We start from the raw sequence: 15,191 nt of genomic DNA, 5'->3' as shown, positions 1-15,191 counted from the left end.
TTTCGTAATGTCAATATGAAAAAGCCAACGGCGAGCAGTCAGCGCGCTTGCCGCTACCACACAACTCGACTCGCCGCCCGCGTGCTGCAAGCGAGCGGACCTCATGCGTACAGCGCGCCGACGGCGTGCTAACTACGCGCCGACTCCGAGCCGGCAGCGAAACAACGTCATTGCGTCGTGTTCAATCATAACTGTCTTAAAATAATATTGAGTTTGCGGTGACAGCAAGCTTACACCTCGCGGCCGGCGCGCGGCCGGCGCGCCGACGGCGAGCGGACAGCGCGTGGTTAGCGCGCTGGCAGCTAGCCGTAGTCTAAATTCGAGGCGACGCCGTGCTGTTGCGGTGCTGCTATAATGTGCCATGTCCCTTATGTGTGGCGAAAAATTATGATAAATTATCAGCAACTTTATTAGTTTACACTTAGATCTTGTGACTATATGTGATGTACATACGTCATGGATTGCGTCACCATCCCATGAAGTGATGCGACTGAGGAACTTCTTAACAAACTCGAGCGTCTGCAGAATCTGTGCATCCGCTTCATTTTTGGCCTCCGGAAATACGACCATGTGTCTGAATTCCGGAGCCAGCTGAAGTGGCTGCCAATTCGGCAGCGTCGAGATGCTCATATTCTGTCTTTTCTCTTCTCTCTTCTTCACAATCCCAACGCTCCAAATTATCTTAAGGAACGCTTTGAGTTCCTTGTTCCTAGAGGCAAACCCTGTCGCTCCTCTTCATCTCTTCTACTCCGTTTCCCTCCTCATACTTCGAGTCGTTATGATGGATCCTTCACTGTTCGCGCTGTGAGGCTTTGGAACGCTCTGCCCCACAGTATACGTGACAGCATATCGTTGGATGTCTTCAGGAGACGAATTAAGGAACATTTCCTGTCAACATGACCTTATTTGTATGTATGTATTTATTTATTTATTTATTATATGTGTTATTTATAGGTATATATTTTATGTTATGTAGTTTTATCTTTGTTTTGTTTAATGTTGTGCACTTTTAATTTTCTCTTCCCTATCGCATCTCTCTATCGCTCTAAGGTTTGCTGTTAGAGAACCCAGTTCTGGGTTAAGCTCGCCTTTGTACATGTCTTCTCTGTGTTGTGTGTATTTTTATATGTTTTTGTGTACAATAAAGAATAATAATAAAGTAACCCGAGTGTCATAACACCATAACACAAATAACACATGAACACATAACATGTTAACACACCCTATAAACATAACACAATGTTCTTGTTTATGAATAAATGTTTGTATGTAAATCTGTCTGTTATTCACTTATGTAGATATTTTCTGCGTTTGTTTTCCATTGGTTCATGCAAATGAGTGTTTTTATTTTTCTTTTGTGAGATAAGAGTTAATGTTATGTGCGCTTTTTGGAACTAAATAGTGGGAAATCACCAAGATTTGGTTTATTTTTCTCTCAAGTCTTGTTGGTAAAGAAATCATACAGAAGACTGAAATGAACGCACTTGATGGCATTATTGTATCAAATAAAAATAAATGTTCGTGTCTAATTTATATAAGTAACATTTAGTTCAATTTTCATTTAGATTAAGTCACAGTTTTAAAATAAATAGGTACCAGTCATAATGAGAAAGAACTATAAGACGATTTATTTCAAATCGCAGTATTTCTACAGAGCTTTAGAAAAAGTAGGAAGCTCCTAGCATTCATTTTTTTTTTTTTTGTGGAAAAGGATTTAATCCTCCTCTTCCTTTATTGGTTGATTCTATATTCCATTACTTCTTGAAAAACCTGTGGAAATTGCCTGTAACTTGTGAGTTCTATTCAAATAAAAGTACAAATTATTTCTCTGGGAATACCATTCTAATAGTATTTAGTTTACAAAATAAAGAGTAGTAGGTTTCTATAGAAAATATCAGAATGCAAATTGCGTTCCGAGATCCAATGGTCCCTCACGTCCTTACGTCATGTCAGCGTCAATCTCAAGATTGCTTTCCTTTAATGATAAAAGAATACCCGATCTTTTATCCAGATTACAAAAGGGATACTTGTTTCTTTTTATATCTTTGTGCCGTTGCTCTTTGACTACAATGCCGTGAATTAATTAGCCGGTAAGGGAAGCTTTTCAATGGGATCAACGAACTCTGAAAGATTTTAAAATTAGGCTTGTAATGCTTCACTTTACTTTAAACCGTAGTGTTCAGATAATATCTTAAGTGCTTCTATTTTTACCTATTACTAACCAACTGTACATTAATCTAAATAACTTTGATTTACGGTGATGTAGGTAACCAAGCTCGTTACGAAAATGTTTCAGGAAGATTTAAAGTTTATTTCGCTATTACATCACCCACGCCGCAACTTATTAAGGTGAACGACATTGAAACGCCCTAATAGAATATAAAGCTCCTAACAAAAACATTTCTCTCGAACATCGACAGCTTCTATTACAATAACATGACTCGCTTCAGGACTTGCAATGCATTTACACACGATACGCTACAAAACAAACGATAATTCTGAGAATCTGAAATTCAATCACAATGAAAATACCTCGAACGCTGAAAAAATACATGGAATATTTTGCCCTTTTCTTTTTGCTTGACTGTACTGTACTCTATTCCGGGTACTCGGGGCGGTCGATCAATCAAATCAAAGCAGTGTACGGCATCTGGACTCTCGACCTTACTCTATATGCATTTCTATCTGCCGAATAAACGTCATAGGTCACGAAGGGCTAACTTCGCAAAAACATTAAATTCAATAAAGATCTGACCTTTCAGAACTAGTTAGATGCGTGTTAAAGTTGTCAGATGGGTTCAGATTGCAATTAACTCGCAGGAAACTAGCTTCCGAAGTGTTGTTAATTGGAATTCAAATCTGGCTGATGATATCTATTGATGGTGCGTGATAGCTCACTCGTTGTAAGTTCATTCGCTTGAACTTTGTGATATTGAACCAAGTGAACCAAGTAGGCGTTAGCTCGATCTAGGCAGACTGAATGGTGTAAATTACTCGTTGATATGATGCAAGTTTCAAAGTAATTTAAATGTAAACCTAATAGTATCTATTGATGTACTGTATTTCCCTGACATTTTCCCAACGTATTGACGATTTTTTAAATCATGACTCGGTTTTTATTTAATAAACTACATATGTTGCCACCAATCTGACAACCAACTTACATCGAATCCATAGTTCATCAATCGACCATCATAGGAGCATAGGTAATTTCTAGTACCTACATAAACCTATATTATGTACCTCTTTTCATTTCATAAGAATTCCATAAATCTCTAGTCTTGGATAAATTTACAAAGCACAAAGGACGCAGTAATCTATTAACCTGCAAAGCTTGCACAATACAGTACGACATAAAAAACGCTAGACATTTTCCCGAACTTCAGTGCACGGTGAAAAATTTGCACGATATGCACTTCGCAGTTTCACGTTATCTGAACCAACGTTATTTGCAAAGTTAGAACTACGATTTCGGAGAACTTTCAAAGCTTGTCGTTTGTACAAACCTAAGTTGAGGTAAAAGTATGGTTTAGTTATAGTGAAATTACGACCTAACTCCGGAATAATGACAAAGTTGCAAGTTTTGTCGTAGTTGTAGCTTTGTTAAAACTGTTTAATAGTTAAGTTTTTAACTTATGTCCCTTATAATACAGTTGCTTGAATAACTGACTGAATTACTAAAGTTTTTAATACTCATTTTGTAACATAAAACTCTTGATAATTACTAGCTGTAGACTTATGGAACGCTAATGCTAATGTTTATCTTTGTTTGTCCACAGATCATCGGCAAGCGAATTAATCTCGAGACGAGGAGTATTTTCTAGAAGACAGTATGGATCTGTTGAACAAGTAAGTAACATAACTTTTTTACGATATGACTAACGACATAAACGGTCTATAGAATTACAATACATTGGAAATATTTAGCTTATAATGACAGAGCTACAAACATGTCGAAGTGTATAGGTACGAACTTCTTGGATTGTCATTAATCATACGTCTTGTTCTATCTTCTACCGCTGCCGCATCTATTGGTATCTAGTATGTTACAAACTAAAGCTATTTCCTCAATAAATCTTTTTTCTTCCGTACCTATAGACTATAGAACGCTAAGATTTACCGACGGTTCTATTCATTTTCTATAAGGAAAGAAAGAAAAATTGTAACTAGTGTTAATTAAGGCCGAGGAAGCCTCCGTTTTTCTCTTAGTTAAGAACACTTCAACTCGCTAATTAAAATGGATCGTTGAGTGGTTAGACAACCTAGATGATCATTATTTATTACAAAAATTTAATAAAGGAAGAAAAAATAGAATTTCCACGTCAGTTGAATCTTTTGGCGAATTTTGGCAATTAAATTCTGGAAAATATCTTGATGTGAGTGGGGACACAGAAATATCTCGTGTGTTTCTTGTTTCTCATATCACTTCAAGAAATAAATAAAGTAATAAGTCTACGCCAAGAGTCTCTAAAGTAAAAAAAAATATAGGGCCAGGGCCAATTAATAAATTTATTTCCTATAATTTGCCCTGGCCGTATAACTTTTTTTGAAGTGTTCACTAACTCGGGCCGATTTCCGTATCCCTTTCTCTTATAAATTAGGTCGTAAATAGTTAATAAAACTTAGTTTAAGTAAATCTTTAGCCAAGCTCTTTAAACAACAACAAACTACGATTAGTAAGGAATCCGTCTACTGACCGGTGATTAGTGCACGGCAATTTGTCCGTTTAAGAGTTTTATTTATTTCTATCTATTATAAGAACCCCCTACTGTTTTCATTTCAGGCCAAGTATTTGACCAGAATATACAAATAGAACGGTTTTGGATTTCGAAATCACGAAAACCATGTCCTGTTATTTACTTTTTGAAGATTATTTTGAAGATTGCTTTTGCCCGCGCTTTCACTCCCGCCCCGTCCCGAGATAACTCCTTTCCATAGATTCCAGACTTTCCAATGATTATGTATAGTATCTATTATATTATAGTATATATATGTGTATTATATATTATAGTATCTATTTAATCAGAAGATATTCGTGGTAAACTACATGGTTTAGTGCAACTATGTGTTTTAATATGTTAAACAATCATTTATCTCATCGTCCAGTTTCATTTTTATAATTTTAGTCAATATTAGCTAAAGTCGAATACCAAAAGTTACACAAAACAGGTAAAATGTTCAGTGAAACATTCGGAAAGGATTCCGCTGAGCGGTGGTTGCGTCTGGCAAATGTAACGGACATTTAGCTTCAGAATTTACAGCTGCTGTGTATAATACGTGAAATACGAACCGTTTCTAGATATCTTGCGGAATCATATTTTACACTGGGATGTTCCAATTTCAATATTTATTCGGGAGTAAATAGGAGTCTACTACTTTTTCGGTCGGCTGATTTTGTATTGCCTATCATCGTTTGGGCTTATAGTATGGTAAACCTAAAATATAAATTCAGAATACCTAAATAATTTTAGGTATACTTGAACCATCGTTGAAACCTTGAGAGCTTTTTGTTTATGAGGACCAATATTTTTTCCTGGAGCTCGAACAGATACAAAGAATATTTTATTAAGTATACTTGTATCTATTTAAAGCATCATTCAAAAGCTACATTACAGTTCTGAAGACTAAACGTTCATTATCCAGTCAAAACAATTCTCAAGACATATAAATAAAGACGGTTAGGTTAGAATCACTCGAGCGACGTAAATAATGCACTACGAAGTTCATTCGTTTCATTATTGCATGCATACAAACTTTATAGCGAGGAATATCAAGTTCCCTTATAACAATATATTCTAAAGCGTCTGAGTACTCCAATAAAATAAATATATGGAGTGGCTGCAATTTTCCGACGTCGGTAAACCGTAAAATTTGAAGCTAGTGGTACCGAGAGCGACCGTCTAAGCCGCATTTTTACGCTTTCATAGCTAACATGCTTTTGAAAGTCCCTTTTTCTTGGAATTCTTATCATGCTATGTTTTATTGTTAAGCTAGTGAAGTGATGACTCATAGTTGTGGTAGAAGCGATTATTTCAAACTTTGTTCTATTTAGTTTTGTTTGTAACTAGAATTCAGGTAAGTGGGTTAACATTCGTCTTAGTGAACTAAAGAGGGTTTGTTTCTAGCGACTTTATGATGCGACCTTAATTTTAAATGTATCTTTAATTTGTTTAAATGAACATATAGTACAGTAAAAGGCCGTTCAAATAAAACTTTCAGTTATTTTAAATCTTATTTTAGAGTTTTAAATTAATAATTAACCAGATTTTTCTGTCTGTTATGAAACGTCTCGAAAGTAAATCCAAGGTTAGATAACTAACTACTTTTTGCTCAAAGTCTGCCAAAATTCATTTGTCAAGTCTCAAAGACAAAGGAGAATTTTTTTTTATTGAAATTAGAGGGGCTGCGCGATTGTTTATAATGAAAAACAGTCGGACAATACCGTGAATTGTACTAATTAACGAAAGTTCACAGGTTAAGTACAAAGTTGCTGCAATTAATTAGCGTTGCTTTTTGCCTGAATGAAGTCAGCCTTAATTAATACACGTGAATTTATTAACGATTCATATAGAAAGAAAAATCTCATACCTGCTACTGTAGGTATAATTTTTTTTTTATTTGTAAGTATTTTATATTTAAGTGTTCTTTCAATTTTGCAATCTACCAAATAAAATGTTATTTATTTAAAGAGCCTATAATTTAATCCTGATCATAAAATTACACAGTCGCTGCTCAAAATAAAATATTGGAAAAAAATAAAATTATCTTTCATCTGCCGACTTCAAATGCCCCGATTTACGTTACTGCCAAAGTTAGAATTTGTTTAAGCGAAACGATTACCAGATGCGACAGAATGACAAGATTGCACCTGGCGCGCCTGCCACCTAGCTAGCCCCCTAGCCACCTAGCCATCTAAGCCTTTGTCAGACCTGTAAGCCTACAAAACAATAGTAAGGGTACCCAGCACACTGTAGAATTTTTATTAGGGAGACAGTTTGATTAGGCGTTTGATAAGTATGGAAATTTATGGACGGACATGAAAACGACCAGGTAATTGGCCTGTGTCAGACCGACTAAAAACTTTGATTGAATTCAAAACTAATCACAAACAATTGGGCCAACTGTTTAGTTTGCATCGTATGGGTACTCTAATGCCCATTTTCACCAACAAATACCTAAATTAAGGGATCCCCTAAGAGCATTTACGGAACACTTAATAAGAATTTCGTTTTCACCAAAGTTTAGGTATCCCTTATCCATAGTTATTTATGTCAAAATTGGGAGAGCCCTTATTCTAAGTGGCACTTAGATTAAGAGATTGTTGGTGAAAATGGGCATAATTGTTATAAAGCTAGGTATACAAGGACCACCCATCTCCTAAACACGTTTAAATGTTGAAACATATAAATGATTAACGCGATGATTCAGCTTAAAAGGCGGTATCAATTGTGCGTCCATTGTTATGTGATAACTGCTCACAATGGCTCATTGTCCTGCGTTATTAGTGAATAGACACTTGCTTTGTATTAAGTTTTATTGCGTTAATAATGCCGATGTTACTGACAGCCTTTTAAGGTTCGGTCTGCTAGTAATTACGAGTTCGGGTTGATCTTTTGAATCCTGTATGTGAAAATGGAAATAAATGATAACGATTTTAATGTGTTAGGTTAATAGTACCTCATAATGGTCTATAACATTGGTTACTAACTTGTAACATATTATGTAACTTATTTTTTTTATGAAACCTTCATATGATTTAACGTGATTTTCGCACAAAGGAACGAAACGAACCTTTTGTTATAAAATAGGTACGGTATACAATAAAGCGACTGATTTAGTGATTTCCACGTAGCCTTTAAAAATAATTACTTATTTCATATTTAGAAAATCTCAGAAAATTCTATTACGTGCCACAGTAAGCATGGCCTCCGTCTATCATGTGGGATTAATTAAATAAATTCTTTATTTCTTTTTGCGTCACAATTTTATAATAATCTCTTTGTAAACAAATATACAAAAGCAATGAAATTAATTTCACGCAAGCAGGATTACTACAATGAGTTCGCAAACGTTTTTTTGGACAGCTCATCCCTTATTTGCGGTATCTCAATTTTCTGAGATAAACGTGAAAAGCCGACTGTGCCTGAAGGGAAAGATAAATAAATAGCTATGACATATTATAAACTACTATAGAGTTTGAAATACAGTGACATGAAAGAGGGACCTCCTTCTTTGTATGTTTTTGATGAGGAAACGTTCTATACCTATAGGCAATAAGTACATCCTGTGTAATGTATTAAATAACCTACACGTGCTCAGAGTTTATGTTGGATAAAAAAATTTAAACACGCATACTTATTAGTCATTTATTTTGTCAGTTATTTATGAAATGAGTAAAGAATTTTGTTTATTTTATATTATTGGCTCTACTCGTTACGATATGAGTAGGCCTGAACACATCTTGAAATCCGAAATCTGTAACTAAAGTATGTTGCTATAGGTATATTAAAACGCAGTTACCATACTTGACAAGCCTATTAAGAAAGGGTCACTCGGTGGGTTTTGCCCTAATGATATATAAGCACCCACATAATACGTTTACGGTTTAAAGAGGCGACTTATAAAATAGGTAATAACCGTAATATTAATTTTGCTTCATCGAGTTAATATATGAATATCTAATTGTAGGTCGCTTAAAATTAAAGATTTGATGATTGGGTATTTAATTATTATATAGGTAACATCGCTTAGTAGCATATTACTATACTTTACACATCCAGCCAGCGGTTTTTCATCGAAAAATCGACGTTCAATCGAATATATAAATTATCGCGTAATGGTTTTTCCGACTAACAATTATAATTTCAGTCCAATTAATGGATTCACACTGAAGGCATGCGTGAAATTAATTCTCTGAAACTGATATACGTTTTCTGAATAAAATAAATATATTTTTATAATAACATAGCATGATTGCATTTTCTACAAACCTAAAGACCTTTACACTAAAAAAACAAAAACTCATAAACCACATGCAGAAAGATAAGACTTTCTATCGGGACTTATCTTCGGGTTTGATTTATGCACCTACTTAGTCAGTATATAACTTTTCTAGAAATATAATATGTCTTTTTGATAGTGACATAATTTTCACACCTCAGTCTAGTCATAGGAGACCAATTTCCGTCTCGACAATTCGTCAATTGAGTGTCGTTTTTCTTTTCCTCACTTTCCTGTAAAGGTTTCTGAAATACAGCTGTCGGTTTTTTTTACAAATGGTTTTGCTAAACTAATTCCGTTACCATTACTTTTTTGACGAAAGCTGTGTTATCCTTTTACTTTTCAAGACCTGTATAATAATGTATAATGTAGTAAGTATAGTAATAGATAACTATCTTATAACTTTATGTCAACAATTATGGTTTAGTTTGATCAAAAATTAATTCATTATGGTTTAACAATTCTGCCTAACTCTTCAAATATATCTATCACAAAAGCTAAGACCAAGACTACGCAATTCGCAATTAATTAGTTAAACAAACCGATACCGATATTCCGTCCACAATCGAATGCTGTAAATAGATCCAGGAATCGATAACCTATCGATACAAGATCATAGTGTTGGCCGGTACTAATTAGGCAATTAATCTGACGGGGTCATCTGAGCGAATGAAACAATTGAACCGTCACGTCGGTTGACAATGAGAAGCTTCGGTGACATCATTTATCGCACTCCGGTGGCTATAATTAATAATGGGGTTGATAAATTTAATTGAATTTAGTTAGTAATATTACAAAGGGAAATGGGCTTGAGTGTGTAGGCATGGGATGTAACAGAATAACTGCAAAAGTTCAAATTTCTGTCATTTTAAAGTGATCACATGGCCATATGAGATTGATTATACTTATTAAAGTATAAATATCTGTAAAAAAACACACACACACTGAATTGTGTTTTCGGTGAGTTCGGTTTCAACAATATTATATTCCTGAGACGTCCAGCACTGCTGAGTTTGCAAAAATCAAGCTGTTTTACTACTTGTTGGCCCACTGTTTCGGCGTTTTATTTGGTCTTTGATCACCAGTGAACATTAATCACATACTGGTTTACCTACATACTGAAGTAATTTTAGAGAACGTCCGCAATGCAGGCAACATAGATTAATAACGTGTTAAAACTGATGACACTCCACTGTAAAATAAATCATGTAACAAAATGCAGAAAATAAAGAAAAAGAAAACTTCTCACGTATACATGAGATAAAAAAGGTCAACCCTCCACTAACGCCAGACGTGTCTCACTTGGCAGCTAAAGGGTTGACCACAGAAGATAACGTCACTGAAATGGACAGTAGGATTATTCTATAAGCTCATAACTTACCCACTACAGGAGAAATTAATATCATAAATTGACCTCTACTGAAATTATCACAGAGGTGTACCTATAAATTCTGTTAATTAATGAAAATCAGCAACTAAACTCTATTCAACAAAATCAAAATACAATTATTATATCGAGTGCCACGCATTGCAGCTAATTACACTAGAATTAATTTGATTTGAAGTGGTAATTAGTGGCACTGAAGCCTAGCTCGTGCACTAATGTTATGACCTAACAAGCACTTCAAGTAAATCGAGTTGCAATCGGAATGTACTACTCGATTAATTCTTAAGATCCATATTAAACGCATTTCTTTGAAACCAGTTTGCTTAATTGAAGGATCGCTCTCAACCTAGTACTCGATCAAATATTATTGGCGAAATTGAAATGTCCCGATATTTGAAATATTTCAGCAAAATAACGTTGTATTAATGAAAGTTCTTGAATATATAAGTAGTCTTGGCTTTTAATAGAAATTGGAAAAAATCTGATAGTGAGTACTTGTAAGAGTTTTCTCAAAGGAAATGGTTTTCTGGAGTGAATTCATTGTTTTATTGCCGGGGTCGGGGTTCACAGAGAACTTTATGATTTCCAACTTTGATTACATCTATTATGTTGTAACCACCTAACCGTTTTTCTGATCAAGGCCGATTCAAATGTAGAACTATTTATAAAAATAGTTTTATTGTTGTGGTAAGCAAACCTCCTTCACTAACCTAGTCTATCTAAAGGCAGTTTGCAGGGAATAATCTAGGTAATAAGTCAGATTAATCATCCCTACGTTTAATAAAGGCACTCACACAAGGGCCGCCGATATTAACATTATTTTATAAGGTAGCCTTTGACTCCCAGATATTACGCCGTAAATATAAAAGTTTTAACTTTTATGAAATATGAATACCTGAATGAAGCATGCACTCTTTTTACGGGCCATTTTTGTTATATTTTTTCAGTAACAGTTATTTATTTCCTAATATTCGTCGTACGTTCTTTATACCTATTATGTAAAAAGACAATCACTCCATTAGACCCAAAAATAAAACTCATTTTGTTCTGTTTATTTGGGACAGTGACAGACCATGAAGTAGCTTTATTCATTAAATTCCAACAACTTAAGTCTTTTTATCCCACAACAAACTTCATGATAAATAGAGTAGCTCATTACGTGTAGTCGACATAATTAACCGCCAACCGATTCAATGAAGTGAGAGCGCATTCATACCGACTGTATTTTAAAGTTAATTTAACGCCTCGATGAGTTTAACTTAATCACTACAAATATACACTACTATAATAATAAATACCATCACGATAATAATATACATATACTGCCTTTTTATATAACATAGTAAATGCAATTTGTTCCGAGATGAAACATAGTTTTTCATAGTTCATAAAACAAGCGATATCGGCGTCAGCTACAAAGTCACCTTTATCGGAAAACTTCGCCTCTGCTGGGTAATACGTTTTTTCCGCTCTTTGTACAAAGAAATGAGTAAGCAATATGTTTATCAATTTTCATTCAGCCGCGCGGCCTTCGCGGAATATTCAGTTGGCGCTTTGACCTTTAGAAGTTTGCTTCGGTTAATAAACTTGTGCAAAGGTTAATCAAATTCTGCCGAACATGAAATGCGCATCATATTCCCTGAACAAAAAACTATGTAGGAAATGAAAACAATTTACCATGGATTTACGGTTTTCATCTAAACTGGGCACTGATCCAACTAGCGATAGCATCCAATACTATGTAGGAGTAATAGTAGGTATTGTTTAGTATGGGGATCAATGACCGGTTACGGCATCGTAGCAAGCGTAGCATTTACGACAGCTACGTCGTAGTAGTGACGCTACGCAGCCATGATACTAAGGAATGCCAATTTTATTACGATCTGATATTTAAGAACAGTAAGGAAGTACCTACTAAATGAAATTAATTATGCAACTTAACGACAGCATATGTTCTCATGCTGAAAATAAATGATTACTTAATGAAAAAAATGCTGAAGATAGCATATATAGATAGTATATCAGATATTTGCGTACGATACGATAACTCTTCAGTTGAATATTTTGAAGAAGTAAATTCCGTTTTTTCATGCAGGTCGTTACAGTATCATAGTTTCTCGCATTTGTTTTCATTCACCAATACGTTTGATCGCAACTAACTTTGTGACCCAATTAAAATGTATGCCTATCGTGGATAGGGATTTGAGTTCCCAGAAACCATTATACCTTTATTTAGTCCACGAATGTCTGTATCTGATTAAAATGTATTTTTTTTTATTTAAATGCCAAGTAGGCCAAATATAGTAAGACTGATCGTGGCAATAATTTGAACCGATTCCAAAACAAAAGTACAAACAGGAAAACAAATAGGTTAGATAAGTTGTGTAGTAGTGATATTTATTTCTTTATTTAAACTTTATGCAACAAAAATATTACATAGGCGGACTCAATGCCACAGGCATTCTTTCCAGTCAACTTTAGGGTGGGTTTATTTTGATATATTTAATTAGTTTTGTAAAAAATATTACCCTTGTAACTAATTCTTTTCTTGTTACATATTTAGAGCAACTGTATATTTGTTTGCAATTCTCAAAATCTACAATAATCCGAAATATTTTGCAGAGAGGCTCAAAACTTATTGAATTCTAAACAAACAAGGCAGTTGTTTTGTTATACAATTTAAAGTTAATTCAAATTGAAATATAACTTCAAACAAAAGTGTTATAACACAATTTCCAAGATTAATATTAATTCTTTATGGAATACCTTAAAATATATGTGATAGGATTTAATGTGATTAGATATGACACACCCGATATAATTCAGGCAGTTTAAGGATTTTGTATTAAGTGTCAGTCAGTCTTTAAAAAAAATTAATTAAAATCAATGTGGATTGACGATTTCACACTTTAAGTCTCAATCCCCTCAAGATGTTTTTCTTCATCTTGTTTCAGTCATTGGAATTTACATTGGTACTTGCCTGACCTGAAATTGAATCCGCACACTCGTACTAATGTGCAGACCTCTACTTCTTATATAGCATTATAAATGCAAACATTTAAAGCACCTTATCTTTATAGCGCCCCTAAACAAACCACAATGAACGTAGAAAAAGTTGCTTATTTTTGTAAAAAGCGTAGGGATTACAGCATTCTTAAAATTTTGAGGTTGCGCTCACTCAAGGATATACGAGACGTGGGTCAAAGTAGACCTTTTGTACAAATGTGGCGCTAAAATACTATGGAAATTCATATACCTTGGTAAGTGTGTGATTGAGGGAAGATTTATGCGGGATTGGCAGTGTTTCAGCAGTGTTAACTGAAGCATAGAACTATTTTTCGACCCGTGTTAAGATATAGGTAGGTCAGATAGACAGTTTTCTTTGTGGCTTTATTATTGGTGACTTATAGGTATATAACGGAGAAAACGGTTCACAAACATAATTGTGAGTTCGAATTGTCACAGTTAGATAAAATACTTATAAAAAGATGACTCGATAGTCAAGCGAAATGAACCTAAAAAATTACCCACATAACTTCTTATTACCATATTTTTCCATGACATACCTACCTACTGCAGTGATTAGTTGTTTAAGTATAACAAGACACTGTTAATTATTATAACGAAACTAACTTATCCTTTGCACAAGTTTTCATATAAACAACTCGTTAGCCGTCCTTAATAGTCTTCAAATCAACATTTTATCTAGACTAATCAAGAAACTTTGTTAACTAGATAATAAAACGGCTAACTATCGGCAAGTCTTATAATTCATTACATAACGAACTGTTCAATATTGAAAGTTTCGTATTTATAATCCAGTTGGATTCTCACGTAGGTTGACCCTGGTGTCAAAAGAACAAAAATTGATTAAAAAAGCTTGCAATTTTAGGATATTTGACACGTAAGCGTAGGCACAGTACAACGTACAGCATGACAATAATGTGACAATCAAATTAATTCAAAGTCTGTATAAGAACCCTAATAACTTGTATCGGATTGTTAACTATATTGAGTATGTAAAGGCGCCTTGACCCACGACGATCCATGAGCATACATTGTATCTTACGTCACGCCCTTTCCGCGAAGCCGCGTGACTTTGCAATATGAACTGACCCTTATATTTAGGCCGAACGGTGCGCCCCAGTTTTTGAAGAGAAATATCGAAAAGCTCGTTTGATGGATTTTTGCACGAAAAATTTGTAGGCTTCACAGAAAGCCGGTGCTCAGAGAAAATGTTTAAATAACAATATTCCAAAATACTTTTAGAGTTGTAAGACGGATGGATAAACCTTCCTGATCCTGTAGGATATATTTGCGAATCCCTTTTGTTACACGTTCCAAATAGACCTTTTTTATCCACCGTTTCTCCTCAAATACAAAATCAAATTGAGCCGGCTTCTGTATCCTGAAACTTTCCACATACTGATATCAGGAGTCCTCTAAATACACTCCACGGATTATGTTAAACCGATATTCGCTACCCAACCATAAACAATTTTAGTAACGCGATTCCGCCACGTTCGCGCGCATATAATCTGTCAAAACGCACCATTATCGTATCGATGCACATTTTATGATGAACCATGCTGGTGAAAATGGCGTCGCGTTTGTTGGTGTATTTAGCGGCCGTACTGTCTGTTTATAGTTATTGGAAGTTATATTAACTACTTGCCAGGCGGACTTGACACTAAATAGAACGTATAGGCTGGTCTGAGGCAGCAACGTTCCTACAGAATGTATGTTAAATGTGATGTAGCCCATACGGTGGGTAATTTGCTCCAAGCCTGTTCTAACATATTTA

General features: G+C 34.7%; 1 protein-coding gene across 3 annotated transcripts in view; it reads left to right on the top strand.

The window, feature by feature from the left end:
• LOC124636924 (GTPase-activating Rap/Ran-GAP domain-like protein 3) overlaps window positions 1-15,191 on the top strand; it is a 113,542-nt gene that overhangs the window by 75,254 nt on the left and 23,097 nt on the right. For all 3 annotated transcript variants that reach the window (XM_047173211.1, XM_047173220.1, XM_047173201.1), the window contains exon 2: window positions 3,780-3,849. In XM_047173211.1, the coding sequence (XP_047029167.1) occupies window positions 3,780-3,849 (70 nt within the window). The remainder of the gene's footprint in view (window positions 1-3,779; window positions 3,850-15,191) is intronic.

Source organism: Helicoverpa zea, chromosome 2 (genome assembly GCF_022581195.2).
Source record: "Helicoverpa zea isolate HzStark_Cry1AcR chromosome 2, ilHelZeax1.1, whole genome shotgun sequence".
NCBI lineage: Eukaryota > Metazoa > Arthropoda > Insecta > Lepidoptera > Noctuidae > Helicoverpa > Helicoverpa zea.
Note: the sequence above shows the minus strand (reverse complement) of the source record. Positions and strands in the feature narration are given on the sequence as shown.